General features: G+C 30.0%; 1 protein-coding gene across 1 annotated transcript; it reads left to right on the plus strand.

The window, feature by feature from the left end:
* Positions 1-5189: 5189 nt before the first annotated feature.
* EMC5 (ER membrane protein complex subunit 5) lies at positions 5190-14246 on the plus strand. Its single transcript, XM_067285203.1, has 4 exons — positions 5190-5315; positions 7712-7764; positions 10675-10778; positions 14090-14246. Exons 1-4 carry the CDS (start codon positions 5240-5242, stop codon positions 14172-14174), a joined length of 318 nt encoding a protein of 105 aa, XP_067141304.1. The 5' UTR covers positions 5190-5239; the 3' UTR covers positions 14175-14246.
* Positions 14247-20960: the final 6714 nt, after the last annotated feature.

A 20960-nucleotide genomic window follows, 5' to 3' on the forward strand; every position in this document is an offset into this window, starting at 1 on the left:
GCAGAGCACACTGCGCTTGCACGTGATATAATTTACTATACGATAAGTCCGTTATGGTGGATTATAGTTTAAATGATAATATTGATGTTGAGGATGCATAAAAAACTTCTATTGTTTACATTAAATACAAACGTAAATCATTCCAACATTTCTTCCGTAGCTCTTTTTTGTGAGCCGAATAAAATATGCAGTAAAACCTGTGTAAATCGGAATTGCACGATACAGAATACTTTTTTCGTTTTGAACAAGTTCTTTTTTAATATTGAAAATCGTTCTGTTCCGAAGAATTTTTTCTGTTTAGATTGGTTTCCTTTTTATTCAGATTCCGTTTTGGATATGTTTCACCTTACATATTTTAGGTAAATATTTTAACTTTAACATAACCAGAAGAAAGAAATAAAACTCAGAATCAGACATCTAATTACTGCACATACCGTATTTTACGGACTATAAGACGCATTTTTTTCTTCGAAAAATTGCCTCCAAAATTCAGGTGCGTCTTATAGTCCGTAGCATCTTATATGTATTTTATATGTATTTAAAAAAAAAAAAAAATGCTTAAAAATTAAAGTGCGTCTTATAGTCTGTAGCGTCTTATAGTCCGTAAAATACGGTATATGGGATTCCCATTACACGTTTTGTGTACAGTTGCAAGTTGGAATATACTCTGGTACTGTAAAAAATTTTCAACATTGTTGCGTATCAATTTCGTTGGAAAGGCTTAATTTTGCAAGACGTGAAATAATTGAATGACTTAAAACAAATGATTGCAGTTTGCTTTGTTTTCCTTTACTTTTAAATTTTTTCTTTCATTCTCCAACGGGCATCTTAGGAAATTCTTGGATCATCTATTGCGTTTTGAAACCGGTATGATGCGAATCGTTCCATCGCGTAGGGATTATTCAAGTATTATGATAGCACTTCAAGCGGGAAGGAGAAATCGTTTAAAGGAGATTGTTATTGCTAACGATGAGGGAGAGAAGGAGAGTCTTTGGTGACGCAATATTGTACCCGTCGTTTATTTTTCTTTCGTCATTACGAAATTGCCTGAAAATAATTTCTGTGTATTTGCGAATGGTTTAAACTTCTGAACTGATACCATTATTATGGAGATGGAGTACTGAATGGAGGTAACGGGGGATGAAAAACGGGCAAATTGTAGCTGATATAATACTTGAAAGGTCCTGTAATATATTCGTCATACTTAGACAACAGCCATGCTATAAGTGAATAAAAATTTGGTATCTTATTACGGCGTCTTAATTGATGGCTGCAACACTCGTGTTAGTGACTCATTGGTGCACAGTCACCTGGTGCTACCAAGCACGTGATGTTTCATTGTCTGCCGCCACTATATAATATGTACAGTATATAATTTTAAATTGCAATACCTTCGAAACTATTCACTTTATCGAAAAATCTAAAAACATCTTCGATTTTTCGATTCTCTTTCCAATGACACAAACGGAAAATTTTTTTTTCAAAACTGTATCAAAGCTATTTACAAAATACGTTTCTAAATCCGAGCTGAGCTGGTGCTGAAGCATGAACGAAAATTTGACTCGAAAGTTTTTAAAAGCATCTCAGAAGGTGCAAACAAACTAAAAAAAATAGATATAAAGTTAAACAATATTAAGAATAAAACAGTTCGCGGAGCGAACTGTTTTATTCCTTAATATTGTTTAACTTTATATCTATTTATCTATATATCTATATCTTGATATTCCTTGATGGGAGCGTGTTTCTGTCTACTTCATCTTTATCAGATCTTAATAGTTTGTATGTGATGAGAGCAGACAGAAAACGCTCCCAGGTGTTTATAAAATCCAGTGGCGTGCCGTGACATTTGATGATAGGGAAGCTGTGTTTCCGTAAGAAGCCGACTTCCAGGGGCAATCAGTTAATTGCGCGTCATTAAGGTCTAGGATCCATTTGTACGTGCGTGGTGGTGGAAGAGAAAGACGACAAGTATCTCACAAAAGCCGTTTATTTTAACATAAAATAAACATACACTATGTACAAAATAGTTTTCTTTAAGACAATCAGCCGTTCGGACGTCCTGAGCGTCGATGTGGTTCTTCGATGGTCGATCGAAGGTGGCCCCGGGACAGTGGCGTTGACAAGTCTGTAAGGCACGGGGAGACTTCGTCCGTTGGCCTCGGGGACACGGTCTAAGTCCGAAGTGGCACGGGTTACAGGTTGACACAATAGACGAGAAACTGTTTTTTTTTTTTTTTTTTTTTGCGCGTTGACACACGGCGTTATAGTTATTCGAAACGTTAACCGAGTACGAGGTGTCCTCGATTGTCGGGGATTATATTAATCTCCGTTTTTTTTTTTGTCCATTTGATTGGTCATTCTTCCTCAATCACGCTTCCCGAGTGGTTGGTCCCTGGTTACTAAGCGTAACGAGACTCTTACCTGGAGCGGGAGAAAAGTCAAAATCGAAGATGAATTCGATCTTCCACCGATCATAGGACGACTTCCTTCCGCGATTTATGGTTTCTGCAACAATGGGTGTCCGACTACAAACGACTTTTACATATGTTTTTTTTTAAACTAATACATTTTTTTCTAAATTAACGGTTTTTTCGTGTCTTTCGTGACGGGTCAGACCTGTCCGGAACCTCACATTTCCACAAAAGTTTTAAATCAAATACTGGAAATGATAAAAATAAACAATTTATGTATTTTAGTTCTAAAATACAAATACAGTAGAGAGTCGTTAATCGGAACGCCGGTAATCAGAATGGCCGGTAATCGGAACGATTTTCAGTCGGACTGTGTCGTGCTGAATCGAACGTTTTTGATACTATACTATTTTGATTTACTTCTATAACCACTGTTCTATAGGACAGGCTTATTTCTCAAAAATTCATATACAGATGGTGACCTAATTTTTAAAAGCAAACAGTCAAGTAATTAATTAATGTCATATCTCATACCCTTTTTGCTTTTTATATGGCATGCTTTCAGCATGTGCTCCATTTCAAGTTTCCGTCTCGGTGGTAAGGAATCAAGTTTATCAGCTGAGATTTTCTGTTTGAAGAGTTTTCAGTTTCTTCCTATAGATCATCTTTTGCTTTCTGCACCGATACAAATCCTCTTTCACTTTTAACAATTCAGACTGCAAAGCAGAGATTTTATTGACATATAACAGCTCAGGATGCTGTGTAGTTGCTGCTTCAGATGTGGAGGGTTCTTTTATTTCATTTTCTACGGTTGTTACTTGGGAGTGTGTATCATGCAAATCTAATGATTGATTTAAAAAATATCAGACAACTAATCTTAAAGTATTTATAAGGAAAGTTGGGCCGCAGAGAGATAGCCCTCAGTGAATCACAGTGGGTCTCACAAACCCAGCTCAATCTTTAGTTAACATTTTTTAAATATAAAATGTTCCCTAAAAATACTGAAAAAATTTATATTCCTCCAACTTTTCAGCCCGATCAACATGCGGTTAGAACGTTATTTTTTATTTGATTTTACTTAGACTAGCTGTCTTAAGTTCCAATCAAAAAATTTACCCGGAAACTCATTACTTCTAGATATTGCGTAATCGCGGGAAAAAATCAATTGCGGGCAATTTTACCACGGAATGTTTCTATCAAAACACTTATGTAAATTAGAGCTAAATTGGAACTGAAAAACGACGAAAATAGCGATTATCTAACATTTGTTTACAGTTTTACCTTGATTTACGCAGAGGGAGCGATTTTCTTATTGTAGTCAATTTTCCATCAGACAATTCTGAGAGAACGCTTACTCGTTCAAACAGAATCAAACAACTAGAAGTTAGCTAATTAGACCCTATACCTTACGGAATAATAAAAGAATGGTAGCTAAGCGACATGATTATCGCGTAGCTATCAAATTACATAAAAATAAACATTAAAAACGTAATTTTGTCATCAATACATTAAGAAAGAAAAAAGAAAATAAAGCGCGGAATTTAACGGTGAAATTGTTGTTTTTTACGCGATTGATAAAATTTAATAATTTTATATTAAAACACAGGGTCCGAGAGGACCCTGTGTTTTATCAATAATATGTGACCCACTGCGACTCAGGCAAGGGCAAAAAGTTACATGACTCACTGAGGATTAAGATTACATAAAAAACATATTATTACGTATAAAAACATATATTTACCTTTGGTATTGTCTTTGCGGGATCTCTTCCTAGATTGTTCCTCATTTCTTGTGAGACATCGCGTTGATCGTTTTTGAGGTACAGACTTACTAATGTACTTAGGACAATTAGGGAAGTTTGATGGATATGCATCTGACATTAATGCGCAGCAATCTCGTGGAATTTCTACTTTCTCTCCATTTATAACATGGGAGTAGGTTTTTAAAATAAATCTACTCGCAAAATGTACGTCACAAACGTAACATTTACTTGTTAGCATCTTGTCGTCTCATGGCATGCATCGCATCCACTCCTCAATCTTATCGCTAGGAACACAGAAGAAATGTCTCTTCTCGTTCGATGACTTAAATCCTGCTTTGAATCCTGGCACAAAGCATGTTTGCATTTTTATGTAGCTAAAAAAAAAAAAACAATTATTATAGGTCGAAATCACTGACTTCCGTATACACATAGCAAGAACAACACTCTTCTGCCAACAGAGGCGCCAACTAGCGGCAAATATTGGCTCTAGCTAAGTTTGAACTATTAGTCGAAAGTTACTCTAGAAAGACAGTTACTCTACCGACTCTGTCCATGTGTGGGCCTGGACGAATTCATGATGGATACGAAAATGGTTTTCTCCATACTCATTGGACGGAAAAAGCCGAAATAATAATAATAAATTTCCATTATGGCCTTTTTTTTTTTAACTCTTTCCGCCCTGTGGGCACTAAGAGGGCCTCTTTTAGTAGGCCCATTATGGGTTCGGCCAGACCCACAATGGGGCGACCGGGTGGTGAGGGACGGGGCTCGACATATCCGAACGGACCACCCCCCGAAAAATTCTTGGGGATTATTCGACCCGTTCGAATTTCGATCCCGGGTCTCCCAGAGCGGTAGGCTGCCACCTTGACCGCTCGGCCATCCGGCCGTTCCATTATGGCCTGATCAAACATAAGATAACTGTAATTTAAAAAAAGGCTTTTTGGTACTTATAGGGCGGAAAGAATTAAATTTGAAAAAAAACAAAAAATTAAGAAATTAAAACTTATTTGATGTGAAAATGACTTTTGCAGATGGCGCCTGTGTTGATTAAGAGGAAATTTTAATGGCGACCGTGTACAAGGTGCTGGTGATTGTAGGGTTGCTCTCTTTGATTCATGCTGCTTACTCTGCAGCTCAGCGTGAGTATTTTATGAAAATTTGGAAATATCTTATTCTTATAAACCATAATTTTGTCAGTTTTAGTGATAAATTATATAAACATTTAAGTAACGAATTAAAATGTTTAAAAATATATATACAAGAATTTTTGAAAATACATATGTTCAAAACGTTTTTTTTTCTGTATATCTAAAATTAAAAGGTGTTTATGATATTCATCAATGCTATGTTATCTGCTTTACATGTAATGGTTCTATATTATGCTGAAAATATATGCTTCTCATATGCTTTGGTTTTACTATCAATTTGTATTTAAATGAATAAACGAAAGTTTACTTATTGATCTTCAGTGTCAAATGTTTAATAATTGATTCAATATTATTTTGATGATAAGTAATTTGGGTAAATGTTCACAATTAATACAGCAATTTGTAATATTCAGTTTACACTGTTTGTCAGAATATTGTTAACAAATAGAGAGATTGTTTTGCTTGATTAGAAAAAAAATAACCAGTTTTTAGTTCTATGGTGATTTTAATTTTGAATATTGTAATTAAATGTGTTTCATATTGACATTCTGAACAGATGAAAAAAAATTCATCTTTGGTCAGTTGTTTCAGAGGTAAAAACATTATACATAGAAATGGACTGCTCATGTTACATTATGTCTCTTAATCAAAACTTGGAAGTTGTATAGATTTCTTCCTGTGGAATTTCGGGACTTTGAATATATATCTTAACTCAAGACTGAGACGAGTTCGACGATACCCTACTTTTGGACCAGAGATGAAAAATAAGAAAGTTATCATATTTACAATTCCTTGCCTTTCACAATGCATTCTACACCATTCTAGAGTTTTCACTAGGTGGCGCTGCTTGTAGTTCAGTATACATTCCTGTTTTTTTTATTTTTATTTTGTTTAAGAACTACCGTGAATTAATAACTAGTGACATTAAACACTCTGCGGCCTGCTGGCAGCTTCCCTCTGGGAGGAGTCCGTCAGGAACACAAACAGTCAAACACCACTTAGTAGGAAAACTAAAATGGCGTAGAATGCATTGTGAAAGGCAAGAAATCGTAAATATGATAACTTTTCTTATTTTTTGTCTCTGGTCCAAAAGTAGGGTATCGTTGAACTCGTCTCAGTCCCGACTTAAGATATATACTCAAAGTCCCGAAATTCCATAGGGTGCAATCTATACAACAGCCCAAAACGTTAATCATTTGTGTTGAAATTTAATATCTCCATTTATATTAAAGACATATATATTAGTTTAATTCTTGTTGTTCTTTTTAATTATTCAAATTTCAATAAAATTACTAAGAACTACAAAAAGATAACATTCGGCATAAAACATATTGGAAAATTCTATTGTGGCATCAATTTATGTAAAGCATTAGTAATGCAATAATAAATAAAATAAAAGAAACTGTATGTAAGAAGCAATTATAATAAGCATTTTCTTAATAGCCTATATAGTCAAAACTCAATAATAATGAAATAACTATAAAAGATTATTTTTTGTTATGAGTGCATTTCTTTTTTGTCACAGCAATTTGTTAATTTGCTGCATACAGTTTCTATTTAAAGAGAAGCAATAGGTTATCCAGGGGTTGCACTGCATAGCACCAAAATTGCACTTGACTATATTTTTATTAAAGTGGTGATAAAAATCTTAATCTGCTTACTTCAACATTCAGTGTGAAATTGAATCACAAAGCCATGATTCAAGAAAAACAGTAGAATGTTGAGCTCCTATGCAATGGAAGTCCCATGCATCACACACCTAGCAATGCCATGATGTCATGTAGCAAGTTCAGACAGGAAAGCAAGAGTTTTGAGGACCAAAGGCAGTTTTCATCAATGTCAATTTGCATTTCTAGATTGGGGATTTTTTGGGGTGACACTTTTTATTCCTTCAATCTTTTTTCAGTATACTAAAGCATAAAATTGACATGACAGAACTTGTGAAATGCCATTTAAACATTGTGATCAAATATGTTATTTGAAATTATTCATTAAAAATTATTCAAAAATTATTCCTATTTCTAAGTGACAGCTTAGTAAAGCAAAAGTAATATGTTAATGTTACTTGTGCTTTCCAGACTCCAAACTGATAAGGCTACTAGCACTTGCATTAATTAGTAAGTAAAACTGGTGGCAATAAATAATTTGAAGTGGCGGAAAAATTTAAAACTGGCAAAATAGTTAGTGATTTTTTAAAAAATTTTTCAGAGCAATTCCGGGGCTATCCTATTCTAATATATTTAATATACAAAGTTTGACTTGATGTAATTTTAGAATAAAATATTTGTATTATTAAATTTACATTTATATAGTTATATTTATATAGGTTGTTAAAATGCATATATACATAATATTTACTAATAATAGTACTTATTTTAAATTTTCAGATAGATCATATTTGAGGCTTACTGAACAAGAATTCACTCAGTTACCACTAGATGTAAGTTTTTATTTATTAATTAATTAATTTATTTATTTTTAATTTTCATTAATTTTAATTAGATATTTATTATCTATATATATATTATTATTTCATAATTTAATATAACTTTTTTATTTAAAATTTTTATTTTGAAAAAGATAAAATATTAATATTAACGTTTATTAACCACAACTTAAACTGGTCATATATTCAACAAATAACACAAAATCACATAAGAAACCAATAAAAAAAAAACAAAAATATTTTTGTTATGAATGTTTTCTTTTATCTTCAATGAAGAAAACATTATATCATCAGGCATTCTTGAATATAAACTGACAGAACATATCTTTTAAATGAGTTGAATATATCTAAAATTTAAAAAAAAAAAAATTTTTAAATAGACATGTGCAAAAATCATCAATCAGCATTCCATAAGCTTGGAGTGCATTGGTTGAACTTATGTAAAACTTTGATGGTTTTGTGTGTGTCTATTTTTAATTTTTTTTTTTTTTTTTTAATTTTGGGTCTATTTGATTCATTTTAAAAATATGTTCTATTATCAGTTTATATTCAAGAGTACCTAATGATGTTTATTGTAGACAATAGAAAAAGTTCATAGCATAAAATATATACTTTACTGACTTCTTAGGTGATTTTGTGTTATTTATCAACATTTATTATTAAAAAAAATACCAAGAAGAGATTACAGATTTTACAATTTAAATAATAATTATAACTATGACTAGCCATCTATAATAATTATAGATGGCTAGTCACTTTCAAAATAAAAAAGTCCAGGGACTCACTGGAATAATTATAACACTAATAACATAATGAATACCATATAAGACATAAATACAAGAAATTTCAGCACATTTTAAAGGACACAATATTTAGTCTACAGAGAACACTTGTAAGAAATACCACATCATGCATGATTGCAAATTTTTAACACAGACTGATTACTTACATTCACATAACCAAATAGCAAATATATCAAAACTTGCACAGAAACACAAACTACTATACACCCAGGAATCATACTACAAATACACACCTCAGATAGTCATAGAAAACAATGTGTAAAATATACTATGAGCTATAACAGACAAAATAATTCATCACAACAACACAGACATCATATTCATTGACAAATAAAACAAAATCAAGTAACATGAGTGTATAGTACAACTAACTTATGTCTATAATGCTATATCATAGCTGTACCATATACCCACAAATTAAAGTCTCTGTGGAGAACAGATAAGATACAGTGCTAGTAGTACTTTTTGTGAAGGCAGCATACAACATACACAAAAGTCTTTAAACATTATGGCTTCCCAACAGCACATACATGACACTACAGAAGGCTGCTTAAAGATATAGTTTATATATTTATATATATATATAACATTTATTTCATATAATTTTAATTAAATATCACTATATCACTACACTTATTTATATTCTTGGAATGTTGTTTTAAATCATTTATAATAGCAACACAACACACAACACTTTTTTACCCAGTTATTTTATTCAATTGTTTGGGTTTAAGTTGATTTCTTTAGTAGTGTGGTCTTTTGTTATGAATAAAATGTACATATTAAACAATGGTGATTATCAAATTTTACCAAAATAGAAAAATATTAGCTTTTTTTAAAAAACTAACTAAATTTATTTTTATTTTGTTTGATACAATATTTTATATCAAAATTTAAAAGAAAAATTTGTTGAATTAATTTTAACTGCCTAGTTACAAAGAAACAGAAAGCACATGTAATAAGTTTTATTTTTAATGTTTAAAAAACAAATTATAAAGTATGATTATGGATTATAAAAGAAGTTTTGAATAATGGTTATATAAATATAATATAGTGTCATTCATAAACTACTATCGTAAATTTTCTAATTCAAAATTTGAAACTGTCAGTCAAAACTTGAGCACATGATTTCAAAATAAAAATTTTATCTAAATGAATACTGAGACATATTTAGAATTATTTTATTGTGATATATTAATAAACAAGACTGGTCTTAACAAAAGGAATTATTATATGTTAATTCAATTTTAATCGTTGTTGTTATAAATTATTATTTAGTGGAGATTAGAGGAGAAGATATTTTAAGATTTACATGACAATAATTGATTGGGAAATAGAAAACTTTTTAATAAAGTAAAAATTGCATTACAAATACTAGTCGTATCTTGCTTGCTCACCATGTCCAATCATCTGGAACAACCATTCTTCACTGCAGAGATGACCTTTCTTTGTAGGCTACAACTCTGCACAAATATGTAAAACAGTCTAAAATATCCACAGGTGACAAGGTCATCTCTGCAGTGAATAGTGGTTGTTCCAGGTGATTGGACATGGTGAGCAAGCGAGATATAACTAGTATTTGTAATGCAATTTTTACTTTATTAAATTGTAATTTCCACCAGCCCTTTTTTACAAAAAAATAGAAAACTATAGTTAACTGTGGTTGCTATAATGTGTGTTTGGTGAAGCTGTAATATTTATCTTTGTCATCCAAAACATTAAAAGTCTCATTTTTTTGTTATGAGAATTTTTATTTTTTAAAATTGTTTGAATTTCTAATTAACAATTTTTTGAAAATTGATATTTTGAATATACAATTTTTGCAATAGACAAATAAGGAAATGATTTTGGAATTTAATGTTTTATTAAAAGACATCTTCCACACATTTAGATGAATAAAACACTTTATCATAATGTAAAATATAATATTTGCTACTTTTCTCCAAAGATTTATTTATTGAATTATATAACTTGTAAACAATTTTAGCAAAAACATTTCAGATTATTGAATAAACATCTGCAAATAACTAGCTTATTATTTTTAAAGTATTTTATATTCTTGCATAATATTTAAAATTAAGATAATTTAAATTTATTTCAGATTATTGTTCAGAGTGTAATTGGATTGATTGCAACAATGTATGGGGTATTATATGTTGCAGGTGACTTCAAAGAAATACGAGCAACAGTAGAATTAGAAAACAAGTAATTATTATTATCATTATTATTATGTGTGTGTATATATAATTCTAGTTTAAATTTACTCTATGAGTTCTGTTTTCTATCAGAAACTGTATTTCAAAATATTGTTATGGAAATTTTTTAAAAATATTAGTCTACAAATTTTTGAGAACTTAAAAATACATATAATGACAATAAATTTCTACAAGATCCAGCAGGAAAATGGGAAATTATAAATAGACAGTTATTAACTTTTGAATATTTGTTAACAAATTTTTATGTTCAAAATTTCAAACAACAAAGTTTGCCATTTATGATTTGAAGATGATAAATGAGAGTCAAATGCATGACATGTGTAAACACACTTCACATCTTTAAACTATGTAATGTTTAGTGTTGCAATATATTCTTGGGTATACTTTTAATTGCATGATAAATTTTTGCCTTAAGAGTTTCAATATTTTGTAGACAATCTTCATATACCACAATCTTTGTTCAGAAAATATTGAAACTCTTAAGGCAAAAATTTGTCATGCAACCAATAACATATCTGAGATTATGTTGTACTTTTCAATGCATGATATACTTTGAAGATGTGAAGAGTATTTGCACATGAATAAAGGTAACTTGCATGATGCCCTGTATATTGACTAAAATTTGATTCAAATTATTATCTTTGTCAGATAAATGTACAATGCACTTTAAATATGCTTTATAGTAAAATAGTATGACATTCCAAGTTTTTCATTTTAATGGAAAATATGTATAATAGTTTTGTCATATTTGTTTTACAATGTTTATTGTCCTCTATGTTTTAAAATTTAATTTTGTAACTTGTACTTTTTTTTTTCTTAAAACTGTTTTCATATATTTTAGTAATCTGCAGACACTTACTTTAGAATAAATAATGCAGTATATCTTAAAAATTTAAGTAATAAATAGGTTATGAAAAATTATAATAAATTTCAAACTATGTATACAAATGCACTGATTACTCTTATTTTATTCATTTATTTTTTTTAAGATGTAGACACTGATACTTATTGGTAAGATTCAAAATAGAAAAATTAGGAAATATTAAGATTCTGGCAATTAAAATCTAGAAAAATTTATAAAAGAACAGGGTTGTTATTGCTATTGTTTGAGGCCATTCAAACAGGATTTAACACAATTATTTGAGAGGAATTAAAAAATTAAACAAATCAATATAACTTATATTTATTTTGCACTCAGTTTCTCCTTGGTTTATTATATTGTGTTACTCTATATACCTATTCTGTGAAAATTAATAAACTATATTATAGAAAAATTTTTTTTACCCCATCCTTTTAATAAGCCTGTATTCATAATAACAGGCTTGCTGCTATTGTGAATAGTATGCCAAAGAAAATTTATAAAATTTTGATAGAATGATAATTTCCATTCCAGAAGACATGTTTATAGACCTAAATATACCTGTTAGGGGTTTTACACAAATAAGATCACTGGAGAAAAGGCTAGAATTTGAAAAGATTCCATGCACTAGACTAAAGGTAAATTCCAATATAATTTTCGCTATTAAAGAATGCTTATTAAGCCAATGCTTATTATATATTTGAACAATTATATGCAAGATGCAGTGAAATACAAACATGAACAAATGAATGGCTGACAAAGCTATCTAGTAATAAGGAAAATGCAATTTACATGGTTCTGTTAATTTTGATAAATTATTGGCTTTATTTGTGAAAGGAATTAGGCTCATTTTTAGTAGACAAGTGGCTGTTTAACAACAGACAGTATGGAAAAGATTTGGTTTCAGTGGTGTGACAAATTTAGCATTTATGTTGAGTTGCCAAACAAACATCTGGAAAGTATCAGGGTGTATTAACACAATGTCAATTCCCTATGCACACAGGAGTTATGGTCCTGATTGAATTTTTAAATAGAATAATTCATCTACATACTAATTAAGAGCAACTAAGTTATGATTAAAGAAACATATGAATGTTTATTGCAACTACATTCTTAATCTCATATCAGTCCAGAAAGATCAGTTATTGTTCATTTTTTAATAGTTTAATTGCTAGTTAATTTATAAATTTAAACATGTGTTTAAGTTGACATTTTATAGAAGTCAGCAGTATATTTTTGGATTAAATGTACAAGGTAATCCCCAAAAGTAAAGGTCTCCTATTTTTTTAGAAATACAAAGAAATGTTTATTTTCAATAATGTTTACATCATTTTAAAGCTTGAACATTTATCTATTTTTCTACATAATCACCATTTCAGTTGATGCATTTTTATATGCAGTGTGGCAATTTTTGTATGCCCATGTCATACTAGCTTGCCGCCATATTGTGTTACACCAATCGAAGTTCATCGCCAATTGATGGAAGTGTATGGCAAGTCGTGCATAGATGTCAAAAACGGCCTCAAGTGGTGTAGGGAGTTAGTTTGCAGCTGATCGTACTGAAATTCAGGACAAAAAAGAAGTGGGAGACCATCAATTTCCTACAAGACAGTCGCAAAGGTTGATCAAACCCTGTGGGAAGATTGGCGAATCACTCTGGATGATCTCTGGATACAAATACATTTTGGTTCTTGGGATTTCCTTGAAGCCCCATTCATGGGATTTTAACGGAAGAGTTGCAATATTGGAAGGTGTGCGAAGATGGGTCCCACGACATGGCGGTGAGCTGGTATGACATGGGCATACAAAAATTGGCACAGCACCTACAAAAATGCATCAACTGAAATGGTGATTATGTAGGAAAATAGATAAATGTTCAAGCTTTAAAATTATATGAACATTATTGAAAATAAATGTTTCTTTGTATTTTTGAAAAAATAGGAGAGCTTACTTTTGGGATTACCCTCGTATTTTAGAGTTGCTCTACTTCAGATCTGAATATAATGATTTTATTTCATAAATTTATTTAATATACAGCAAATCCTCATTTAATGTTTCAATAGGAAACTGAGATATTAAGCAAAACGACATATAATGAAACCAATTTTATCTTAGGCTAATTGATATAAACAAGATATAATTTGTTTAATATTGTTCTAATCTCCACTGTCAAAATTGTATCATGTTTGCAACCTCCAGCATTTACTGTCCACCTCCTATCATCAATTTTACTGTTTGTAAACAAAATTGACTATTGTACAATGTTTTGTATCTTTCTTCATTACTGTTTATAACAATATTAAATGAGGACTTACTGTACAGTATATTTTAAAAATGTGTTCTTGAAAGTTTTGAAAATACAATGGAACCTGGTTGAGTTTATTACATAAATTATTCAGATATTTGAAATATCATTCTTTCCCTTGTTTTTTTTATTTCAGATCTTTTGAAACATACGGAAATAGGCCATCTTTTTATATATTTAATCATCGTGGAAGAGTTTTATCTCCAAACTACATTCAATGAAAAAGTGTACTATATCTTATATTAATCTGTATATTGTACATATTTAATGAATAAAATCTCATGTGTTGATGATATGTTATTTAAGCTATAAATAAATTATAGGATCCAAAATTAATAAATTTGAATTCCTTTTAAAGAAAATGAACGTTTAGGTATATTTGATATAATGAAACATTTTCATTAGAATTATAAAAACTTTTTAATTGGAAAAACTTACACAAATATTGGATCAATATTATAAAATAAATGTTTCAGAAATTGTATTTCTTTTATTCGTTTTTTAAATGTTTTCTCATTGAAAATGTCGACCCATATCTTCAAACTGTTACTTTTTTGGCTGTTATAAAACACAGTATGATGATGAATCAAATTTCGACTTCTCCGTTTTATTTCTGGACGTTTTGACACTCCAGAAGTCCAAAAATTAAAAATACACTTTACAAAATTAGGAGAAATATTTTGCATTGTTCCAGGACTGGATGAACCAAAAGTTTTGGTATAGTTATTTTTATATGTGGAGATTGATGCTATTAAATGGTACTTAGAGGTCGAAGAGATGGAGAAGTAGAGGGATCATGTGTCCTATCTGGAGTGGAGTGGACTTGAAAATTTTACTCATTAGCAAATACAATATTTTTAAAACTCATCTCCACCGTTAAAATTAAGTATTTTTGCCTTCTTATAACAATATAAAAGTTATTTTTTAATAGCATCTCGTAACAAATGGCACCACACAATTTTAACTTTGACTTAGTGTTACTGTGTTTATTAAACTTATATTTTTAATAGATCTATCAAAAGTCAACAAAATTACTCCTTTTAACCTTTTGTTAATTAAAATTATATCGTAATATAATTGAAAGTTATCAGACTTTTTTGCAGGTTTGAGTGCAGGAAAAGTCGAGCAAGCCGTTGTCCATTTTACTTTTAATGTAATGCAGCAATGTACTGTACCATTGCTTTAATCAGTACAGCCATCAGAGCCTGGCAACTAGGCTCTGCGCCTAAAGGGGCCCTGTCCTTAACAAGTTTAGTTTTTTGAGTTTTTACGCCATCCGGCCTTTTTGCGGTAATTAGACATAATGCTCCATAGGAAATAAATTGAACCGCAATAACTCCATCTACCGTATTTAAGCTTTTATAGAACAGAAAATGGTAGTCATTTAAAAGAATTAAACATTAAAGTATTTAATCCAAACAAAAATATCAGCTATAAAAAACTTGCGCCAAGTAAAAACATGACAATTTAGATAACAGCCAAATTTTTTCTTTTGGTAAAGATAAACTTGTCGCTTCGAAGCCAAAAGATTTTTATTATTTCCTACATTTTACTTTGAAGCAACAAGCTTATCTTTACCACAGAAAAAGATTGACTGCCATCTAAATTGTCATAAGTTTTTTACATCTCGGATGTCAATTGCTTTTTGATTAATGATTGTGTTATTACATTAAGACCTAAGATGACGACGCAAGTACAGTATAGTTTGGTTGCCGACGACCGCCAAACTAACGCTTTCAATTCTCCGTTTAGTAAAATTGTTATACAAAGTTTTAATTCGCATAAATTTGAGCTTTTGTTATTCTGGATAACATTTTGAATAAAAATCATTCGTTCCAATGTAATTTTATCCTTGCAAGTATAAAATTAAGACATAAAAGTAAAATTTCTTTATAAGGAATTCTTCTGAACTTCAAAACCCATCGACCCAAAAGTTTCACCAGCACCTTACTGATAATGAGAGAGAGAAGTTTAAAATTTGAGCTTTCTGGAGCCAATATAAATTTTCTCTAGGAGTATCTGCAGTACCGGATGAAGAAAACAGAAAACAGTTTTTTGGCGATTTTTGCACTTTTCCATTGTTTATATTTTCGCAAACTCCTTATAGAAACATTTTGAAATTTTGCACACTACCTAATAAAACAATTATATTTCGAACGAGTCCTTAGGAATTACTTTAAACGTTTCAGGGCGGCGAGATCGACCCCCGAAAATCGGCAACTTATTCCTACAATGTAGGCCTATATATATATATACAGTATATAATCGGTCAGTGACTTTTTTATTCGTGGCGGAGTCACTCCCGTGATTCTCGATAACAATGTTAAATGACGAAAATGGCGCAAAAACTATTTGTTGCAATAAAATTCGATTTAAAAAAATTGAAAAACCAAAAATATTCGAAATGAATGTAATTTTGAATTTACGCTATTATCGGCTATTTGTACGATCTTTATTTGGTATTTATCTGCAATAAGTAAATAAGTAAAAGAGTGCAAAAAATTGACACCGATTTAAGTTTAATAATAACATTATTAAAAGAATTTACTTATTATTTAATATAGTTTTAGAGAAAATTGTTTCTTAAAATTAAAATAAATAGTAAATGAAATTTATACAAAATGCGACATTCCTCTTGTATTCAAAGAAGTCAAGAAGAAGAAAACGGAAACGTTTATTGATTATATGAAGAAACGGTTGCATGTACAGTACGAGTACTCCCGAAACAAATTTCTATATGACTATTTTTTAGTAATAGTAGATCGAGGATTAATCTCTACAGAAGAAAGATTTAAACAAATTGAAAAGCATGGTGCTACTTTCTTTACAATATTTCTGTATTAAAGACGATGAACGAGGAAGTCTTTATGAATCCTTATATGAATTTAGAGTTAACATTGAGAAATAGTGATAATCGCGATTTAAAGGTGATGATTTATACGACGAAATTAAAATATTTTATGTCTTATGCTGCAATGATATAACCAATGCGACTCAGTACATGTTTTAAATATGTTGTCTAAACTGAAGTTTCCTTCCAGTGACACGTTATCCTATGGGCAATTGCATGGGCTTCCACCAACCAAAACCAATCTTTTATAAGAAAATATTACCTGTCAAAAATTCTCTCTAAGGAAAATGCTAAGTCAACACTGCACATGGGACCCCTAATTCAAATTCGTTAACAGAACACAAAATATGTGAAAAATTAATATTATATATTATTAAGCAAAATAAACAAAATTATGTGTGGTGCCATCTATTATAAGATTTTGTTATAAAAACTTTATATTTTGAATTACTATACAATGGTAAAAAGCTTCATTTTGAAGGGCGGGCTGAGCTATATATATAAGTATAAATGTAAATAACGAATAACATCTTCATTAAGTCCTATCTCTACATGGCATCTCTTTATCTCCTCATCCTGTCGATCTTTAACCACCAAAATTTAATAGCATCAAAGCACCTCATATACAAGCCACCATGCCGTTTCTTAATCTTAACCCCATCCTGAAATATTAAGCGAAATATACACAAAAACATACAACATACATACATATCCAGGAAATTTTTTTACCTTTTTATTCACTTTTTAGGATTTGGGAGGTTACAAAACGGAGATTTACAAAAAACTCGGAGGGTCAAATTTGACAGGATTCCAGTACTTTCCCTTGTTATGTATACACGACAGCCCGAAAGGTAAAACTAAGAAAATTCACGGCATCATGCAAAAAGTCACATCAAAAGTCGAAACTTAAAACATTTTAAATGATTTTCAAATAATTATTTTAAGGGATTAGTTTAGTGACGTTAATCCTCGGACCTGTAACTTAGCAACAATGTATTCCATTTCTCTTTCTCTTATGCTTTTATCTACATTAGTGTAATTAGGATGCTGTATTTGTTTTTATCAATTCAATAAAGTTCATTGATAGTCTGACTCTCAATCTTGAACCTTACATTTCAGTTTTCTGGATGATACATCATTGTATCTTAAGAAACGATTAATAAGATTAATAAATATGTTTAAAAATACTAAATTTCGTTAGTCAGTATTTTTTCGAAAATTGGATAAATACAAAACTTATCTTAAAAAATATAACTCATAGAACAAAAACTTCAAATTTCAATCAATTGTTTTTGCTACTGTAAAAAGTTATTTTGATGCAACTGTCATCTTGATATACGGTATTATAATTAGCCTAAATACAGATAAATTTAAAATATTCATAAATGTTATCAATTTTAACGTTAAAAACAATAACTTTCAAATCTAAATCAGTAATTTTGAAAAAAAGTTAAATTTCGAAATAGTGTATAAAAACTTAATCACCGTAACATAATTTCCATTCTGTGGGCATTAAGAAGATTTTTCCCCAAGCCATCGTGAGTTTAGCCAGTACTTCAATGGGGCGATTGATAGTGATGAATGGGACCCAACATATCGACATATACAGACAGACCATCCATGAAAAATTTCTAGAGATTCGATTCTAGATCCCTTTAGAGCGGTAGGTTGATACTTAACTTCCTCGGCCATCCGCCCGTTTATAACGAAGCATTAATGACAGCCAGATGGTTGATGCAATAAAGTCATCAAAATGTCGTCTCGTGACCCAGTTTGAGTTCGTCTCGAAAGTTCAAAAATTTTCATAACCAACTTGACCCGGAGATATCGTACCCAGCTCTCACTATTCGGCCATCCTTATTGGGAGCTAGGTTGCAATAGCGAGTGCTCACGATAAACGTTCGAAAGATTTTCTTAGTTTTCACAGATAAAAATATCGCAAAAGCGATTTCTTACGGCTCCGAGTCACTAACGGCCATATTCACAACCAAGAATTAAGAGTTAGAAGATAACCAGTGAGCTTTCGCTCATTGCTATTCGATAAAGCTGAACTAACCTATTTTTACCTAATTTTTTATTCACTGTAGTATTATAAATGGCCATGGTGGAATACGTTTGTTAACTTGGCGCAATAGAACTAGTTAAAACTTTTCAGTTATAAAGGAAAAGCAAGATTCATGTATTTTAAATTAAACGAAAGAAAAAAAGAAAAAATAATTCAAATTTTTGAGGCATAATTTTGTTTTCTTGAAGAATTCCAAATCTGTAAGCAAACCTAGTCGAACAACTGCTTAATTAAGGAAGTGATGTTATCTTTAATGACTTTGCTAGTTAGAGAAGTTAACATTTCGTTTCAGCTGAATTAATTAAACATAGCGGCTTTCATAGACAAGTTGTTTCGTAGAACTTGATTAGTTTTGTAAAATCACTCGAATCGTTCTACGAAACGATTTGATTGGTTTAACTTTTTTTTACTTTTGATTCTTTCCGCCCTACGGGTACTAAGAGGAATTTTTAATCATACCCATTGTGGGCGCGGCCAGGCCCACAATGGATATGATTAAAAATTCCTCTTAGTACCCATAGGGCGGAAAGAACCAATTTTAAACACAATAAAATGTTGTTATAAAATAATATAAAATAAAATTAATAATATAAATAAATGAAACTATATAAAACTTTTATGTTATGCTTTATAACAATATTTAAAAAATTATATAGGCCTATAATAAAATAATAATATGAAATTTTTATATAGTTTCATTTATAGTTTTTTCAATTTACTGATTATTTATTTATTTTATAGATATATTCATATTTATTCTTACAGTTATATATTTTATTATTCATTTACTTCACAACTTCAATTTAAACATATGAAGAATATTCGACTTGAATTTATTTATAACTATTATTATATATTGCGTTTAAATGTAGATTTATATTTTTATTAATATCGTAAACGATGTTATAATTCTTATTTATATTTATTCATATTATAATAACGGATTTATCCGGATATTTACGTAATATAAATCTTTTTATTATAAGATTTTGTAAAGTTTATACACACGATTTTCGATATTAAATAAGTCAATAATATTTTATAACATTTTAAAAGAGCGCTTGTTTTTACTTAAAATATTTAATTTTCCAGTCATTACAAAAATAGTTTAGTGTTAAATGTTTCGGGGTCACGGTGGTCAACAGGTGTAACTGCTATATGCCACCAAACATTTATCATCGAATAGGATTTGACTGGCTGACGTCATTGGCATCCGGTAAATTTACATTCGTGTCTTGAATACATTGGAGTAATCTAATAGTGTAGGCGAAAACCATTAAAAATTTATAATGTGGTTTAAAATTAAAATTTACTTTACAATCATAATAATATGGAAATTGAAAGTGCAGTTTGAAGAGAATTCTGTTCAAAACTAAGCGAAACATAACCAAGAATAAAAAGTTATTTTTCTTTTATCGAAGAATCGTCCCCAATCCATTTGACAGAGAAAGGAAAATATAACAAAGTTATCAATAAAGCTAATAATTTGTTGTAGACGCTTACAATATTTTCCTTTTTACACATTTAACTTTCAATTTTCGTCTCTTTTATCGATTCAAAACTTAATAGAAATTAAGAATCGGGTCTTTTATTATGCTCCTCTTTATGACTTCTATTGAATTTTAAATATTCAATATGTTTTGAATGTTTTCTTATTCAAATTTGTTAATTTATTATATTATTATAAACAAATCGCACATTCTTACTAATGAGATAAATAAAAATTTATATTCATCTATTTTATGTTCACTTGACGCAGTAAAACGTTTTATATCTTGTACGGAGTATAAATTTGGTAATCATTCATTTATATTCTGTTTAATAACGCCGATAACATGATTCATTTGAAAGAAAAGATTTATAATAATCTCTGACTTTTATGTACAATATAATGCAATAACATAATTATTAATCATTTTATGACGTATAATACAATTACATAATAATATTTATTTAAATAGTAAATAATTATATTTTTAATATAAATATAAATACATATTTTTCATATTTAATTCTTTTCTCTCTATGGGTACTAAGAGGAACTTTTTCCATACCTATCGTGGGTTCGATAGGCCCATAATGGGGCGGTCG

Source organism: Centruroides vittatus, unplaced genomic scaffold (assembly GCF_030686945.1).
Source record: "Centruroides vittatus isolate TY-2023 unplaced genomic scaffold, ASM3068694v2 contig_1218, whole genome shotgun sequence".
Lineage (NCBI taxonomy): Eukaryota > Metazoa > Arthropoda > Arachnida > Scorpiones > Buthidae > Centruroides > Centruroides vittatus.